Here is a 19881-nt window from a genome sequence, read left to right as displayed (position 1 = left end):
TGCCAGCTTTCTGGAAGACATAACAGGGTTTCTTTGAAAGTCATAATCATTTTCAACTGATTTTCTATGGAACACAAAATGAGGTAGGGAAAAGGAAGTAGCAAAATGTTGAAGAAGGTCAATCTGACTTTTTGCCCCTGGTGCATCATCATCCCCACCCCCACCCCCTTTCAACACACACACACACACCCCTCTTTTTTATTCAAATAAATAGGCCCTTGAGCAGACACAGTTAACACTAGGTTATCAGGATAAAGTGAAGTGGATAGTGGAACTTCCATTTGGGGAAGACTGTGGTAGGACACCATAAAAGAAAAATGGTATTCTGATACATGTTTCCAGATTTGGCCTTAAGAATAATAACTCCAATTTCTGTAGCACTTTAAGATAAAATTTGCCAAACCTGAAGGGCCCTTAGAGATCATCTAGTACAATAACTCCATTATTTGAGATTTGAGGAAAATTAAAGGATAGGACTTTTGCCTAAAGTCAAGTGGTAATCAAATGAGCATTTGGCCTATCTTAATAGGTGATGAAGATAGCTACATTATCAGTTCATTTTAAATATAAATAACTAAGTAATGCTTGAAAAAAAGTGAATGCCTTTAGTACCTTAATTTAAGTTTGGAAATGAAGAACAAGAAGCTAGGAGAAAAATCCGTCTGAGGCTTTGTTTCATTCTTCATCTACACTGGTAAAGCAGCCCATTCAGCAACCCCTATGAGCCAGTAATAGTAGGCAGTGTAGTGCCCCCTCTGAGAGCTACCCCACCTACTCCTGAACTTCTCACTTACTGCTTGGGCTCTCCCAGAAACATAACTGCTACTGTGAGTTCAAAGAGTTATCTATAGGTCTGTATTTTGAAAGCTATACCTCCAAAATTCCAGCTGGCATCCCTAATAGTCGATAGAAACAATTAGCACCGTACCAAAGCATTTACTAAGCTAGTATAGCTAAAATAGAAGCTGTAAAACATCCCTTCCATAAACTCTCTCACAAATACACAACTTCTGCCTCCTGTATTTGAGTGTCCCAATGTCCCTTCTCTTTTTGTAGAGTCCTTGGAGGCCATCTTGGGCCCAGTGTTTCTGCTGAATGGCTCATTCACCTTGGCTCCCTGCTTTTCTCCATAGATCAATGCTTGATTGTAAGGGCTAGTTCTCCCTTTATTCCATAGTTGGCTCTCTTCTATGCTGCCTATGGGGCTGCTGCTTTTCTGGAATCCTAGTTATCTCTATGTCTGTGTCATCATAGAGAGTGTATCTTTGCTCCTTAATTTCAACTGTGCCTCAGACCATCTCAAACTGGATGCATTGTCTCTTACTGGACAATACTGCAAGACACCTTGGTGAAGGCATGTGGAATATGTAAACAAAACTTCCTCCCTCTTACTGCCCTCTGGTAAAGTTCCATTGGGATTACCTCTACAAAGTTACTGCCCGCCTCAAACTTCTTGAACTTTCAAATTATTCAACTGTCTCCAGGACTTGTCACTTTTAGCTTTTTAAAGACCTCCAGGGACATGGCCAGTCTTCAAGCAACCAATGACCAGCCACTGTTTTAATTCATTCAGATAACATACTTCATATAGAGATGACACTGCATCTTTGTACTTGGTTAGCATATTAATAACTAGTTATTTCTATTATCTGCCCATTACTTTTTGTAATTACATCAGTGAGCTGGGCAGAGGGAGATCAAAGCCTTCTTCCCACTGTATTAAAATGAGGAAACACTTGAACTATAAAATCAGATGAAGCCCTAGCCTCTATTAGCTTGGGGAAATTGTACACTGTAATACATTAATGGGAGAAAAGCAAAGTATGAAAACACTACACACACACTGATTATAACTTCATAATACCTTGTTGTAGCGTTTGCCATTTTCTTTTTCAGCTCATATTACCGATGAGGAAACTGAGGCAAATGGGGTTTAGTGACTTGCCCGGGGTCACACAGCTAGAAAGTATCCGAGGCCAGATTTGAACTCAGCAACATGAGTCTTCCTGACTCCAGGCCCTGCACTCTATTCACTGCAGCACCACCTAGCTGCTCTCATAATACCTTGTTGTATACTTATGTGTGAACATTGATGAAGATCAAGAAGAAATATGGAGTAATGTTGTTGTTCAGTCATTTTTTTTCAGTTGTGTCCAACTCTCTATGACCCCATTGGGGGTCTTCTTGGCAGAGATACTGTAGAGGTTTGTCATTTCTTCACCAGCTCGTTTTACAGATGAGGAAACTGAAGCAAACAAGATTAAGCGACTTGCCCAGGGCCCCACGGCTAGTAGTGTGTGAGGCTAGATTTGAACTCAGAGCCTTCTGACTTCATGCCCAGAGCTCTATCCACTGCACCACCTAGCTGCCCTTAAAAGGATGTAAACGGTGCTTAATAGTCATTAGGTCCTTTCTATTTTTTTTTTTTGTGAGGCAATTGGGGTTAAGTGAGTTGCCCAGGGTCACACACCTAGTAAGTGTCAAATGTCTGGTCTGAGACCAGATTTGAACTCAGGTCCTCCTGACTCCAGGGCCAGTGCTCTATCCACTGCGCCACCTAGCTGCCCCCATTAGGTCCTTTCTAAAAGATTTAGTTGCTTAACTTCATAATAAGTCAAAAGAAAAAAAAATTAATCTTCCTTGTATGCTCTTTTAACTCCATTATACCAATAGACAGGCAGGGGGTCAGGGTGGTCAACTTGGAATCTGGGAAACCTGGGCTCAAATCCTTCCTCTCACAATAGCTGTGAGACCCTGGGCAAGTCACTTCACCTCACTGAGCCTCAGTTTCTTTACCTTTAAAATGGAGGTGTTACATGGAAAGTGCTTTTGTGAAACTTAAAATACCACAAGAAAAGGGGTTGTTATTCTCATCTGACACTTCAGAATTCTCCTTTAAAAAGTTCATTTGGTTGGCTTGGTTGCTGTTGAGCTTATATTGAGTTGCTATCATAATATTTGAATTGTGATTTTGATGTGTCTTAAGTTTTGCTGAAGACTGCACAAAACTCAATGCTAAGTACATAGGCAGTTCAGATAGCACTGCAAAAACTGTTCTCTCTTATTCATGCTGCTCAGCTCCTGGACTGGACTATTTGGCAAAGCCCTGGAAATCTGGGCTGTCCTGATTGTGTAACAGCTCCATTTGAAAGAACCAGAGTAAATTATGTAAGCAAGAGCTTTCAGGGCCATCCATCTCAGCCCCTGGTACAGATTCTCAACCAGGACCATTTGTGTAAATGACATCAATCATTTAATTATTGCTTTTTCTGTTACTATCAGTGCAGGCAATTTACCTGTGTCATAGGAGACCTCAGAAAGAGCATTTTGATAGGCAGGGCTATTGAAGTAGATGATCTATTTAAGAGTACTTTGCTATGGGAATGGAAAATATCATAATTGCTTCATTGTGTAGTTCTCTGAATATTGTTTGAACACGATTTTGAATGCCAGTTTTTCACACTGCCAATTATGGGGATATTATTAAATACCACCACAGTATCCATTTTTAATATTACTCCTATTATTGTTGTCAGTTGGCATGTTCGTTTTAAACAAGACAGTGACTGATGAAAGCTTGGCCATATGTCACGTACTGTAACAGAGAGAGTGAGAAGATCCCAATCACACAAATGAATAGAAATGTTCTAATTTTGTCTGTTTCCCATGCTTACACCATCTTTGTCATAAGAAAAGGGTTTTCTTTTAGATGTCTTCTTTTCCCTTCATTGTGGTCTCCAGAGTGAGTTATTGCCAACTCTCAATACCTGATATGCTATATCTGCTTGTTCCCATTAGAAGCTCTCTACAAAGGTTGTAACAAAACCAGAAAATTACACAAAAGTGATCCATTTGCCAGATTAAAATGGCACCAAGAAGACATTCATCTAACTCTCCCATGACAAGATTCTATTTAGAGAAGGGAGAAAAAGTCCCAATAAAGCAAGAACCTAGCCCATCTTCAACAAAAGAGGATGGAAATCATATGAATGGCTTTTTTTGCTTTCTGGTTATTTTCTCATTTGTGTGTTTCTGGCTTCTGCATCCTAAAGTGTGATTGGAGAAGTCAGAATATCGGGGGTAAAGTTACTTGAAGAGAGAACCTGCCTTGAGGCAGCTGCTGGAGCCCTGGGCCTCTTCATTGTGTCTTATGACCTCATGAGCACTCTGGCCCAGGTTTACAGACTTGAGTGATTGGAATAAGAACCTGAGCACAGACTTGGCCTCTGAACCAGCTCTCCGAAGGCTTGAGAGATTACATTTTGCTATGGCTTTTGGTAGATATATGACATAGATTGATTTCTTTCTTTAGTACTGAAATTAGCATAAACCTCATTGGAAAGCCTCATTTTTTTCTTAAGGCCCACTCGGATCTGGTTCATCCATCTCATAGCCTATTCCATTATGACCTTGGGGATTCTGATCGATTATATAGTTTAAAAAATCCAATAGCTTCAGATTTTTAAATCCATTTCCCCCAGAACATATAATTTCCCTTGCAACACTCTCCACTGGGGAACACATCTCTCATGCTCCCTCTGACTCACAGGGCAGGAGGATAGAGATGGGCATAATCCTTGTTCCCCATTGTTACTTTGGGACCCTACCCTCAACGAGTCAAGTTGAATCAAATCAAGAAGCATTTTTTAGGCATTTACTGTGTGCCAAAGACCATGCTGAGCACTGGAGGGAGTCCAAGGAAAGGCAAAACAGTCTTTGCCCTCAAGTGCTCCCATTCTAATGGAGGAGACAGCATGTGAATAGGTACATACCAGATACATACAGAGTAGACAGAAGATAATCTGTGAGTATCTAGAGGTACCAGGAAAGGCTTCCCTCAGAAACTAAATCTTGAAGAAAGCCAGAGAAGTTAGGAGGCCAAGGTGATGGGACAGAGCATTTCAGATGTGGGACATAGCCAGTAAAAAGGCACTGACATCAGAGATGGAGTGTCATGTCTAAGGTATGCTGGTGTGGCTGGATTATAGAGTATGTGAAGGGGAGAAAAGTGTGAGAGTGGAAATGTAGGAAGAGCATAGGTGAGGAAGAATTTAAAAGCCAAACAGAGGAGTTTGTATTTGGTTTAGGAGTATATCTTAGCCCCGTTTCCTTTGAAATATCTTTGCCATTATCTAGGAAAATCAAGGTGTCTAAGAGATGATATACCTTCAGCATGGCACAACGAACTTGTTTGTATTTTTAATGTTTTGGTCGTGGAATTTCACTATAATTGGTTTCCTCTATAATCCAATGTATTTCATTTTATGCATTTAAACACATTATTCTATCCATAGATTTGAGAAGACTGCCAACGAACGGAGTTCATGGCACAAAAAAGATTGAGACCTCCTGCTCTATTAGGGTCTAAACGAAAGTCCACCCATTCCTCTGTTCCTCTCTCTTGGCCAGGTTGATAATTCTGCCAGGCCTTCCTAGGATATAAGTGTGGAAATGTAAAGTAAGGCACTTAGCAAGGTAATATATGGAAATGTGTCCAGTTCAGCAGAGGGCCAGTGTCACTTAGGTATTATCAAGAGAAAACTGCTAGGTAATTGCTGCCTTTTTGTATGCAATTTTTTTTCTGGAGTAGCTCAGTGGAGAGGGAAGGGAAAAAGAGATATATTTAGAAATGATAATAATCAATAAAAATGAAAAATTAAGTAGCTAAAATTCATTGTTGGACAAGTGTGTTAGGAGATTCACCTTTATAGATAATCTCGATCTGTTTCCCTGAAACTTTGAGCCATTGGTTGTGTCCTCATGACAAATACGGAACAAATACACTACTCTTTTCCCTTGATGACCTTTCAGGTATTTGAAGATGATGACCTTTTCTCCCTTTAATCCTATTTTTTCCTCCAAGATGAACATCCCCAGTTAATTTAACCATAATTATCTTCATCAGCATCATCACTATCACTGGCATTTATTTATTACTTTAAAGCAGGGGTGGGGAAGAACCTGCAGCCTCCAGGCCACATGTGGCCCTCTAAGTCCTCAAGTAGGGTCCTTTGAATCCAAGCTTCACAGAATAAATCCCCTTAATAAAAGAATATGTTCTATAAAACTTGGACTCAGAAGGCTGTACCCGAGGACCTAGAAGGCCACATGTGGCCTTGGGGCCCTGGGTTCCCCACCCTGCTTTAAAGTTTGCAAAGTAATTTCCACACTTTATCTCATTTGAACCTCAAGGCCCCTGTAAGGTAGGTACTGTAGGTAATATTATCTCCATTTTGCACAGGGAGAAACTAAGGCTGAGAAAAAGGAAATATTAGAGGCAAGATTTGGAACCCATGTCTCCTGTCTACTCTGCCATGCTGACTCATGGACCTGGTTTCCATTCTGCTTCCTGATTAACTAGATCATGCTGCTGTAAACCTACTCTAAGTTTTTTTAGTTACATGCCCAGTTCATTGATCTACTCTTTCTCTCTTTAATTGATAAATGTATTTAGAGATATAAAGTTTCTTCTAAGTACTGTTTTGGCTTCATTGTTGTCATTATCCTCAATGAAATTAAGTGCTGGTTTCTATGATTTGTTCTTTGGCCCATCCATTCCTTAGGATCAGAATGCAGTCTTCTGTGTTTCCTATGTCTTTGTGGAAGAGGTGTAGTAGAGGAGCTGAGCTGTGCTGCCTTCTACTCTACCAGCTTCACTCTGCCTCTAGACCTGAGCTGGTAGTTATTAAGCTCTTACTCTGTGTGAGGCATTGTGCTAAGTACTGAGAGTACAAGTACAAGTAGAAAGGCAGTCCCTGCCCTCAAGGAGCTTATGTTCTAATGAGGAAAGACAGTACCTAAAAAGAAGCTGAAGAGTGGGCTGGGGAAGGAGGTGAGAGAAAGGCACCCTACACAGGGGCTTGGTAGAGAAAGTCCAGAGTGCAGTGCCTCTTTTAATTTGTGGCTCCTAGCATTGGACACAATTTTCAGTCATATTCAGACCAGCACCAACTAAAGTGAGACAACGTACCATCTCAGCCACTTGTCCCATTCTCTGTTGTCTACAAAATGTAACTGACGTTCTCCTTCCAAGTCATCAAGAAAAATGTGGAGCAAGACAGGGTCACAGATATAAACTTGCACTGTGACACCAAAGACTTGCCTTCAGGTTAACATTTATCCATCAAACACCCTTGAGGGGACAGTTAGTCAACTGTGTTGGGTCTACCTGCTATCTTCCATGCCAGGTTTTTTCCATCTTTTCTACAGGGAGAACATAAGAGACTTTGTCAGACATCACACTGAAATCAAGTATTCTCTATTCACACCATTCTCCTAACATATCAGTGGGGTTAGTTAGGCCTGACTCATTGTTAGTGAACCTATAACTGGTTAGTTTGGGTTTTCTTGCAGCTCACAAATCATCTGTTTATTAATCCAGTCTAGGGTTTTAAAAAATGGAAATTGGAGTAATCACCAATGCCTTTAGAGTCCCACAGCACATTTCTCTTGGGAATTTCACAGAAACTTAGCTCTACTCACCTTGAAAAGCTTCAGGCTTAAAAGAGAAATTAATTCACAGACAGGCTAATGCAACTTAGTTCACTTGTAGCCTAAATGACAGCAGGCACAGTTCTTCTGACTCCCAGTATGCATCTCCCTGTTAGTTCATGGGTAGGTAGGCCACAGATTTTTCTTTTACAATATTAAGTTTTATTTACACCCTTTGCATTTACACCAGTCATTTTTGGCTGTATTCTATCCCTACCCCCACCTCCCATCCAGTGAATGAGCCCTTCTCCCTTATGACAAAGAAAAACATTTAAGCCAAACCAACCCAAACAAATAATACAATAATACATGGCAGTGTGTGCAACATTCAGACACATAGCTGCTTATCTCTCTACCAAAAGGAGTGTCCAAGGCCAATGCTGATCATTGTAATTACTCTGAGTTCAGCTTTGTTTTTATATTCTTTTTATCTACATCATTGTAGAATCTGTGTATATTGTTTTCCTGGGTCTGCTTACTTCACTCTGTGTCATTTCAAAACACTCCAAACCATGTTTCTATAAACTTTTCGTATTCATTAGCTCTTATCCCACGGTAATGTTTCATGACATTCATGTAAAACATAGTTTGTTCAGCTATTTCCCAGTTGTTGGGCACCTATTTACTTTATTTCCAGTTCTTTCCTACCACACAAAAGTACTTAGCACAGTGCCTGGCATATAGTAGAGATACTATTATCCTTTTTTTCTCATAGGCTTATAGGATTTATTTATTTTCATTTTTATCAAGTATAAGCATTTGTTTTTTTTTCCCTCTCACTTCTTCCTTCCTCCACTGGAAAGAGAAAAGAAGAAAAACAAAAGCCTTGTAACAAATATGTATAGTCAACAAATTCCCACATTGTCCAAGTCCAGAAGTGTATATCTCATTCTGCATATTTAGTCCATCACTTCTCTACCAAGAGATTAGTAGCATTCTTTATCATTGGTCCTTTTGAATCATGGTTGGTCAATAGACTGGTTTTTTCTTTATAATATTGCTGTTATATTATAAAGGGTGATCCTGGTTCTGCTAACTTCAGTCTGCCTTGGTTTATACAAGTCTTGCTAGGTTTCTCTGAAATCATCCATTTCATATCTTATGGTATAATAGTATTCCATCATATTCATATACCATACTTTATTCAGACATTCCTCAATTGATGAGAATACTCTTTGTTTTCAGTTCTTTGCCACCACAAAAAAAAGCTTCCATAAACATTTTTATAGGACATATGGGTCCTTTTCTTCTTTTTTAGATCTCTTTGGTAGATAGGCCTAGGAGTGGTATGGCTGAATCAAAGAGTATTCCCAGTTTTGTAACTTCAAGGGCATAATTCCAAATTGATTTCCAGGATGGCTAGACCAATTCACATCTCGAGCAACAAGGCATCAGTGAACCTGTTTTTCCCACTTCTGATCCTGCTATCCTACGAACACACATACACACATGCACAGAAGAATCTGTCCCTTAGGATGCTGGACGTTCACAAGCAATCTGCTTTTCTGTTGCAAAGTCCCATCCAACTCCATCGACTTAGTTGTTTTGTATCTGTAGTATCAAATAAATATTGATAAAATAGAAACATACATACTTTTGACTAGCACTCTATAAAGTCTACAGTAATTAAGGTCAAACATAAAATCTCTTAGGAGCAGAGCTCAGAATTCAAACCATCTCCCTGTCTAATGCTGAATCAGTTCAGTTGCATGGTCTGTGCCCTAACCTCCCCAAAGTGAGGCTCATTGATAGCCAGAACATAGAGATTTCGTTGTGGATGAGGTAGAGTGCTAACTACAGTCGTATAGGATGTGGAATTTGAATGAGCGATCATTGCTGGAGGAACCTTCAACATGGCCCTTTCTGCCTTTTTTGTGTTTGACTTTGCAGTTGTCACATGACATTAATGTAGGTCTCCCTGCTTATTATACTTATTGTTAGCAACTATGTGAAGTGCTTTGGTGCTTGAGAAGCTTGTTCCTCACCAAATAATGAAAAATGACTGGTAAAGTACTGAAGGCTCCAACCATTAGCGCTGAGATTGGCTTTTCTTCTTTAATCATGGTCCATCCTTCTTCAGAGCAGAGCTGGAAGAGGATTTCCACTTCCTCTGACATCCAGAGGAAATTCCAGCACCATTCTCCAGCTGCTCCAGAGTGTCAAGATGCTCTGAAAACTGGTCAAATGAGAATTCATGCCTGGATAACAGGTATCCCCAAGTTTAAAAATGAAAACTCTTGGCATTGAGCTCTGAATTATGACAAACAAATGGCAGTACCTCTCTGTATTAAAGGGATAGGGACCGGACTTGTCATTTCACTGGTATCGGGAACTCCAAGAAGAAGAAACCCTCTCTAAGTTCAGATATGGACCTTCTCTGCAACTTCTCATTGTAGAGAGTTGTCCAGTTACCCAAAAGGTTAAGTAATTTGCCAAGGTCCTCCAGCCAGTATGTGTCAGAAACAGGTCTTCTTGGCCCTGAAACCCAATGTCTGTCCACTGCCGTATACTGCTTTTTATCTCAGTCCCTATCTATCCTTTCACCCCTTTTCAGAACCAGAAATGTCTTTCTCTGGAAGAATATTTTCAATTTACATTGCTTCCTGAATTCTTGGTTTCCCTTTGAGACTCACACAAATTAAGAATGGACCCTACCAGTTCATGGAGGAAAAAAAGAATCTTAGCTGCCCTTTCAATGGGTTCTCCAAGATTCACTGAAGTGACTCAGAGAATCACTGGAGATTCCCTGAGCTCCTTCCTCAAGTCACATGTTGTGGCAGCTGGAACCTGTTCTTTATTTCTACCTGGCAGCTTTCACCAAACTGAAATGCAAATTCCTAGATTGGGAAGGAGAGACCAAAAGGTTGCAGGATTGCTGGCCACTTAGGGATTGTTTATTTTTTTTGCATCATGATGGATCCCTTTGGGTGCTTTAGCAGTCCAATGAAGCCTGTGAATCATTTCTAGAATAACATTTGTAAATACGTAAAATCAAATGTATAGGATTGCAAAGGAAACCAATTAGGTTGAAATATAATTATTGGAATCTTTTTTAAGTTCACAATCCCGAGGTTAAGTATAGACTAATTTCTCCCCACCCTCCCCATCCCCTTATCTCTTCCATCTCTTCTCTACTCTTGGCCAAATCCAAAGGATTTGTCTGTCTCCTTAGCCAGGATGAGCCTTCTGAGACACCCCCTGGTTCCAGCATAAACACTCAGTGATTACAGCAGTACATTCTTCTTGTTGTTTGTCTTCATTCTCGAAGAAGACCATGATATCAGGAAAGTGATGCCATGACTTGCAAGTGAATTGTATTTAAGTGAGGAAGGGCTGTGCAAGGTCACCAGCCTATTCATACATCCAAGTAAGGCTTCAGACAAGAAAATAGTCAATAGATGCACAGCCCTTGTGGTGTCCAGACACAACAGGATTAGGGCATGGAGTGGTTATTTGTGTCTCTACAATATGTAAACTACAAGACTGAGATTAATTTAATTGTAAGTGGCAATAAACAGAGAAGGGAGGGGCATATGTATTATTAGCTTTCTGCATTTGGGCATATTATACAATGTGTTGATGTAAAACTCTAATTCATTTGAGGAAAGGAAAGAATTTGTGAAAACTCTATGCTAATAGTGTCCTTTCTAGTATGTTACATTGCTTCCAATTCCATCTTAGTTTATCATGCTTGGGCTCATGGGTCTAGGCTTGTCATTTGAAGACATTATAATTAAAAAAAAAACATATACAGATTTAAATGAAGCTGAAAATGTATTCCTCTCATACAATTTGGCCAGAAAAACATCCCAATCCTGTGGTAATACAATGTTTTCAGCTTCTACTACTACGGAAATGATGAAATTCCCTTAATTCTTTTAGCATACTATGGTTCTACTGAATTAAAAAGAGAGAGAGAGAGAGTGGAGCATATTACAGAAATATTATTTATTTTAACAGCATCCTCATGGTCCCAAGGAGGAAACATGCTTTCTGCATCCATAGCTTACTACTCCAATTCAGCAAACGTATATATTTAGGCACATATGTCTACTGTGTTCCAGGCACTGGGAATGCAAAGATGAAAAATGTAACAGTCCTTACCCTCCAGAAACTTACTCTTTACTGGAGGATGGGGTGAGGACAAATAAAAGGGGGAGAGAGTAAGAAAATAGAGTGTGATATGCATTAGAGATCCAAAATTTGGAGTGGTTGAGAATGGTCCAAGCTAGGGAGGATTAAAGAGGCATCTTAATGCCCCTACATGGGCCTGTGAGAAAAAGAAAATTTTGAACAGAAGTCAATTAAGTGGAAGTACATTACAGGCATGGGGGGACAGAGGATGGTGCTCAGAGACAGGAGAATGGAGGGTTAGACCAAGAAATAGCCCATTGTCTACTTGGCTAGAACATAGAGTGCACGGAGGGGAATGATGTGAAATGAGGTAGTGGAGGGCATCAAATGCCAGGGTAGGAGTTTATGTTATCCCATGGTTAATAGAGGGCACTTAGAGCTTTTTGAGCAGAGAAGTGCTTCTTTCTGCCTGAAGTCTCCCCTCATCTAGTAGTTGCTACTTTGCTCTCCCTTTTCACATTACCTTATATCATTTTTGTTCAGTCATTTTAGTCATGTCTGACTCTTTGTGACCCCATTTGGGGTTTTCTTGGCCAAGATACTAGAATGGTTTGCCATTTCCTTCTCCAGCTCATTTTACAGATGAGGAAACTGAAGCAAATAGGGTGAAGTGACTTGTCTAAGGTCACACGGCTGCTAAGTGTCTGAGACCAGACTGCAACTCAGGAAACCTAAGTCTTGCTGACTCCAGGCCCAGTGCCCTATCCCCTGCAGCGCCACCTAGCTGCCCCAATTTGGAATAGCACAGGTGAAATTGAGTACTTCATAATCCATCCAAATGATTATAAATATTAAATTGGTAGAGTGACAGTGAATTGTTTTGCTTCATCTCCTTTCATTGTAACCCTTCATGTATTAAAGAATTATTTGAAATTCGTGGATATAGAAGGAAATGTATGTAATAGAGGTACAACCTGAAAGTACTTAATTTTGCTTTGCAGGAAATTGAGTTATTCAGGAAGTAAAAAAGTAATACTTAACATACTAACGGGATCTTCACAAATCTTACCTCCTCCCCCCCACCCCCAAACAAACAAACAATTTCTCTTTATCCTTCTCATGGGGATTTTTAGCTTCTGGTGATTGTAGAGCAAAGTATTTCCTGAATAAAACTATGTATGTAACCTCATGCTTTCTCCATGTTCCTGTTTTTTCTCTGTTGATCACATTGTGTGAAGAATGTCCAGTGTGGAGTCAGAAGACATGAGTTCAAATCACGTCTCTGACACTTGCCATGTGTTTGTAGGCAATTCACTTCACTCCTTGAAGCCTTGGTTTCCTCACCTTGGGCTAAGCCACCTCACAGGGAGGCCTTCAGTACTCCAACATGGAGACTTTTTCTTATTATTATGTGACAAAATTAGATTTGCTTCAAGAGTTGAGAAAACCTGTTAGTATCATTGTTATGCCTCCCAGAGGAAAGACTTTGCTGGTGAGACATGTGGCTTCAGGGACAAGAAGATCAGCTGTTCGTATCTGTCCAGATGCAGGCCTAGTTTATAGGGATAAGTACATGGCTCTGTGTGCTTAGACTCAAGAAAGAGTGGAGTGCCTTCCTTTCTTAGAGAGTCCTTCAAAGACCAAGGAAGATATCATTAACAACACCAAAGAGGAGGTGTGTGTGTGTTTGTTTTCCTTGAGATTAGAGTTCACAGATATACACACAGGTGGTAGCTGGGTGGGCAGAATGAACAACAGTTCATCAACAGGTGTGTTATCTCATCATTTTGGATACCCTCCAAGGTACTGGTAACAACCCATCCTTTCACATCTGGTGTGACTCGTAGGCACATCCTCTCATAAATCTTCCATTAGGTGAGGGCAGGGGCAAGGGAAAGGCTCCACCCAATATTTTGGAGGCCATCTTTTCAGTCTTAACATTCTGTGAGTACCAGTGCGGGACTCGATCTGACCATCTGTTACTCCTCACTCTCACTCCATGACTTGCCTCCTTTGACCAGTCATAAATCTCTTTGTTGATATTCTTTCTAGCATTTTTCATGCCAAGTCATCTTTGCAGATATGCTCCTGTCTTCCTGTGCGGCTCTCCATTGCCCTTTGGGTGACCCCACCATTTTGACTCTTTGCAAAACAGGGCATTCTATAACATGGGCTTTTGTTTCCAGAAGAAAGGTGGAGCCATAGATGGTGCAGTTTCCCAAGTTCAATCCAGCTTGTTCTCTTTCATTCATTTCTAAGCACTTCTTCCCCCAGTGTCAGTTGTTACCTGATGTTAGTCTTTTTTTTTTCTGAACAATAATAATGGCTAGCATTTATATAGTGTTTTCAGGTTTGCAAAGTGCTTTGCCAACATTAACTCATTTTATTCTCACAACAACCCAAGGTGGTTGTTTATTATCCCATTTTGCAAATGAAGAAACTAAGGCAGAGAGAGTTTAAGTGATTTACCCAGCATCATACTACTACTAAGTGTCTGAGGCCACATTTGAACTCAGATCATCCTGACTCTAGGCTCAGTATTTTATCTCTTTATCTCCTATGCCACTTAGCTGACTAGAAAACATGACCCAGCAAGCTGTGTGTGTGTGTGTGTGTGTGCGCGCGCACGCAGCATCCATGTGTGGGTGTGGGCACCCGTGTGTTTGGGGGAGATGTTATGAGTGTGATCTGAACCTGCGATTGCTTTTTCCCCCCACATTAGGAGATGACTTACACCTGGCCTCCACCTCTTACTGCAATTCAAACTCCAGGAAAAGCAGAACAGAGTAAATTTTCCAACTCAGGCAAGGTCAGTGGTTTTGTTATTCTTTTCCTTTTTTTTCTTTCTCATTATGTTTTTAAATTTTAGAATTTAATTTGTTTTTATAACTCTATGAAAACTAGATTCTCTAGTCCAGTGGTATCAGACTCAAATAGATATGGAGACCACCAATCCATACATAAGGATCCCTGAGGGCCACACATTGACTTTGTTTTAAACTATAATATTATCTGTGTTTTGTTTTATTTTTATTTATTTTGTTAAGTATTTTCTAGTTACATTTTAATCTGGTTAGGGCCACACTCAGGACATTGTATGTTCACCCATTGACCACGGATTTGACACCTCTGCTTTGGTCCACCAGGGATGGTAATAATAATAGCAACTGAGGTGAGGGAAAGAAATAGAGACTGAACCTATAATTTCATTTCTCTCTGAGACATGAAGAAACTCCCTCTACCAGAGTAAATCTGTGCTGTCTCTGCAACGTTTATATCCTAAGAAAGTTGCCTAAAGTAATGGGAGGTTGAGTGACTTGCCCAGGGTCATGCAGCCAGAATTGAGTCAGAGGTGGTAGGCCTTATGCCCAGGCCCTCTGGCTTCCTTATTAGTTCTCTATCCATTCTCTCATATGGCCTCTCATAAATTGAAATAATCACTTAGGAGGAATTAGCATGGATCTTTTTCCTACCTGTATTTCCTATGAGTCATCCTGCCCAGAATAAAAAACAAAACAAAACATTTTTAGTGGATACTCGCTACCACTTGCAAAAACTCTGGCCTACATCTCCTCTCCCATCAAGCCATGCAGGTATCTCTCCACTGACTGAACAAACTTTCCTTGAGTGTTTATTGGGTACAAAACTCTCTACTAAGGAAAATAAATTTTGGATAAGGCTTGGCTACTGCCCTTATAGAGCTTACAACCTAGTATGGGGCTTAGATACAAATAATGATGACTATTATACACAGAATCACATGGTAAATGTGATTTTGAAAAATGTGGTTAAAAAAAAAAGACAATTTCAAAAACTAAGGACTCTATGAGGTCCAAGATAGGAAAGATCCATGCTGACTAGAGGGGAATCCATAAAGGCTTCATGGAGGAGGTGGCAGTTGCGATGACTTTTAAAGTCTGAGTAGGAATTGATCAGGTTGAGGGCTGAGGTGACAGCATGCCAGATGGGAGCAATGTGAGCACAGAAGGCATTGAGGTCATGTGGAACATGTAATATTGAACAAGGCTGGGAAAGGGAGGTGTCATTGTATTTTAAAGGGTCTTCAGTGGAAGCCACTAGAGACTTTTTAGACAGATTACTCTGTGTGAGAAAGATTGTTCTGACAGCACCACAAAGGCCAGATTAGTAATGGGAGAGAGTGGATGGCGGTTGGCTTCTAACGGGTCTGGTGCACTGGTCTAGATGTCCAGGGCCTATACTAGGGTGGTGTCCATAGGAACAGAAAGATGGAGGCGAATGCTAGACATGGTGTGAAAGTGGAATTGACCAGAACTCATTCCATTAGGAGTTTTGTTCTTGTTCAGTCGTTTTTCAGTTGTGTCCAACTCTTTGTGATTCTATTTAGGGTTTTCTTGACATAGATTCTTGACATAGATTTACCATTTCCTTCTCCAGCTCATTTTATAAATGAGGAAACTGAGGCCAACAGGGTCACATGGCTAGTAAGTGTATGATGTCAGATTTGAACTCAGGAAGAGAAGTCTTCCTGACTCCAGGCCCAGCCTTCTGTGTACTCTGACACCCCCTAGCTGCCCTACATTAGGAGAGGGAAGAATAAAAGATAACTTTAAGCATCCTCCTCCTCTCAATCACTTTCCTCCATCTCCACTGATACGGTGAATTTAAAAGGAGGGGCAGATTGATTTAGAATCAGGAGTGGCAAAACAGTCACTTGTGTTACAGTTTAACCAATAGCATTGGCGAGGCTGAAACTCCAGCAGGGAGAAGTGCTGCCTGAACAGGCCATAGGCTTGTCTTTGGGGCTGCATTGACACATGGAGCCAGAGCATGAACACCAGGATGTACCCACATCCTCCGCCCTGGCCCTGCCTTTCTCTTTCTGCTTCGCTCACTTCTCATCAGCTTCCTCACTAAAGGGAATAGAGGAAGAAATGGAAGCAAAGCCTGTCCTCTGAGATGCTGGTAGCGGCTCTGGGGCTTCCTCATCAGGCACTGTTTTTAGATCTTGTTTGCAAATCTCAATTTCTGCATTTACAAATGTATGCACTATTGAAATGGAGCTGTGTAAAAAATGCTAAAGGATCAGCCTGAGTTTGTCATTTCTGCCAGTTCTATGGGACAGATGGCAGATCTGTGAAATCATTGATCTACGGCCACGACAGAGGGACCTTAGAGATCATTTGGTACAACTCCCTTATTTTACAGAGGAAGAAATTGAGGTTTAGGGAGGGGAAGAGCCTTGTGTATGTTTAATGATGAATAAAAAAACATGGTAGCTTTCATCAGAATGTTAATTAACACTGAGACCTGGGCCCTTTTGCTTATGCCTTACTTACCTAATATTTACCTACTTAATTACTGTGACCATGATGATGACTGCTATGAATACTATGCATTATAATAACTAGTATTTTTTTTAGCACTGTAAGGTTTGAAAAGTGTGTTGCAAATATGATCTCATTTGATCCTAACAACAATTCTGGGAGGTAAGTGCTATCATTATCATCATTTTACAGATGACAAAACTGAGACAAAGCAAGGTCGAAGTGACTTTCCACTGTCACTTACTGGCTGTGGTTGGATTTAAACTTACGTGTTCTTAACTCCAAGACCGGAACCCTATCTGCTCTGCTACCAACTGTTCCTTCTGTAAGAATATTCTAATAGCCATCATGCCAACTCTGAGGGCTCAGATTGATTTAGACTACAATTCAGTACTGATTGCTGATTGCCTTTAATGAACGAATTATTATCCTTCACAATAGAAGTATAAGCAGGACTCTTGTTAGTGGAGTGGCTAATAAAGATTTCCTTTTTAACAGCATCAGCCAAACCTTATCTTAAATAGCAATATCAACGCACTTTCTTTTTTTTTGTATCGCTTAATTAATGCTTGTATTTTCTGTGTTCTTTATTGTAGGACCTGCAACTTTCGACCTCAGGATACAGTGCACAAAGTAGGTCTTTTTTCTTATTCCCTCTCCCTCTCCTCACACCTCCCCCCACCCCCACCACCAAACCTAGGATGAGAAATTAAGCCTCCTGGGATACCTCAGATCAATTCCTTTTTAAATTATACCTTCTCCAATCTGGAATGCTGTAGAGCTAAACCGAATTGGGTCGGCTGAAAGTTGGGGGCCCGGTTGGATTTGGGCCATTTGAAATTATGAGTTGGTCATTCTTTTGTTCTTTGTTTCAGAGTGGAGTGACCCAGACATCAAAGTGTCAACCAAACCACCTGTGTCACAGAAGTCGTAAGTACCCTTACTTTTGAAGCTTACTATGTTAGCTATTTTTGTAGGCAATCATAGACCAGCTTCATCGTGTTCCTCTCCATCGTTGATGAGGAAGTATGTGCCTCTGCTCATTGGAACATTGTTCCTGTTCAGGAATAAAATGTGTGTTCCTTTCAGAGACAGGTAAGGGTAACAGTGATTGAAATCCCCAATCCTTGCAGGCTAGATCATTCCCTAGGATGCCAGGGCAGCTGGTGTTGCCAGACAGTTGCATGGAACAGTGACACTAACTGGTTGTTCTACTACAGGTTTGTACTTTTCAGCTGGTTGTATGGGTCTCATATAGAAGTAGCCAGAAACTTTACTCCATATAACATGCACCAAAAAATCAAAACCTAAACAGTGACCAGGACCCTCCATGAAAAAGAAGGCCTCACTTCCATGCCACCAGACACTGAGGTCAGCATGGTCAATGCTTGTTAAATGTATGGCAGGATTACAAAGGGGGAAAGCTTTACAGCTTGCAGACAAGGGCCAGATTTAACATGCCAGGGCTCAAAAATCAAATATTAGAGTATAGGTAAATTAACCTAGTTAACCAGCAACCTTTCTGTTCATGACTCTTTTAGCAACTGTGTATTAAAAAGCCAACAAAAATGGAGAATGATGGAATGAAGATTAAGTGATGCCCTACTGGAATTCAGAAACCCTTATTCTGCAGCTCCCTTCAAGCTAACTGCATTTCTCATTCATGTTATGATTGGTGAAGGGTGTGGAGATAAAAGAAAAAAAATCCTATTTAGCCCTGTAGTATATATGGTGTAGTATCCATTTTCCTAAAACCTTGCCAAGGAATTGTTTTCTCATGATGGTCTACTTTCCTAAAAAGAAAAGAGCATAGTCCCCTTTTCAGCATGAGCTACTGGCAGACGTATGATAATTTCCACAAAGAACTAGTTGATGGTTGATGCCATATGGAAAGGCTAGTGGCTATGCTTGATCTGAATGGTTATTGGAAATGACTCTCAAAGGAACCAAGACACTGAGCCCTGGAATGCCATTCCCAAGGTCAGATTCCATTGCCATTCCCAAGCAGGCCACATGCCACACCCAAAAGTTTTGGCCGGTCCTGGTCCCACTGCCAGTCTCAGATTTGGTTTTCTAATCTAGACTGTACCTTTGCATTGGAATCTCCAACCCTACAGGAAAAGTTTCAGTTCTAATTAGGCCAGTTCCTCCCACATTTACTAGTTTCAGAAGGATAATGGGAGAGACAGCCTAGGGTAATGGAAGAGACATTACATTTGGAATCAGAGAACCTGGGTTCAAATCCAAGCTTTGCTACATTCTCTCTATGTGACCATGAACAAGGTTCTTGTTCTCCCTGGGCCTCTGTCTCCTTAACTGTGAAAGGAGGAGGTTGGCTAGTTGACCTCTGAGATCCCTTCCAGCTCTAAATCAATACTGTGATTTCATGAGTCCATGGCAGATGTACCCAGAGAAATGTAAGGCCAGTATTGGGAGTTAGGATTTCTTTTATTTGAACTTACACTTCCCCACAAGAGGATTTAGTTTAACTTACTTGCTTCTGAATTCTGGAATTCTGCTCATTGATAGGAAATATATCATTATCTCCTTTAAAATGGGCCCCATGTAATGTCTGGTGACCTCCCTCTCACATAAGAAAAAAGCATTCCCTGTTTATGAGAGTTTGATCACATGGAACTGTGGAAGTCATTAAGTAAAGTAGTGGACAGCGTGTGCTGGCTTTGGCATCAAAAAGGCCTGGATTCAGGTTCTGCTCTGTGTGTGTGTGTGTGTGTGTGTGTGTGTGTGTGTGTGTGTGTCTGCCTGTGTACACACACATACACACACAGAGATACATATGTGTGTTGATTCCTTCTCTGTGTGTACATATATGTGTATATACATTCATTCTTTGATTTATGTATGTGTTTTTCTATTTATATGTGTATGTTTATATGTACACACTACACTAGAAGAACTTGATTCAGGTCTTCCTGATGCCAAAGCCAACATACTGCAATACTACACACACACACACACACACACACACACACACACACACACACACACA

General features: G+C 40.6%; 1 protein-coding gene across 6 annotated transcripts in view; it reads left to right on the top strand.

Annotated features, from left to right (window-relative positions):
• Positions 1-19881, top strand: part of AFF2 (AF4/FMR2 family member 2) — a 512420-nt gene that overhangs the window by 355052 nt on the left and 137487 nt on the right. For 4 of the 6 annotated variants that reach the window (XM_027847189.1, XM_027847187.1, XM_027847186.1 and 1 more), the window contains 3 exons: positions 14288-14374; positions 17468-17504; positions 17747-17801. In XM_027847189.1, coding sequence (XP_027702990.1) covers positions 14288-14374; positions 17468-17504; positions 17747-17801 — 179 coding nt within the window. The remainder of the gene's footprint in view (positions 1-14287; positions 14375-17467; positions 17505-17746; positions 17802-19881) is intronic. The other 2 variants (XM_027847190.1, XM_027847188.1) reach the window with 1 other exon arrangement.

Source organism: Vombatus ursinus, unplaced genomic scaffold (genome assembly GCF_900497805.2).
Source record: "Vombatus ursinus unplaced genomic scaffold, bare-nosed wombat genome assembly UNPS02015358.1, whole genome shotgun sequence".
In the NCBI taxonomy this organism is placed as follows: Eukaryota; Metazoa; Chordata; class Mammalia; order Diprotodontia; family Vombatidae; genus Vombatus; species Vombatus ursinus.
The sequence above is the reverse complement of the archived record's forward strand: the minus strand, read 5'-3'. Positions and strand labels throughout refer to the sequence as shown.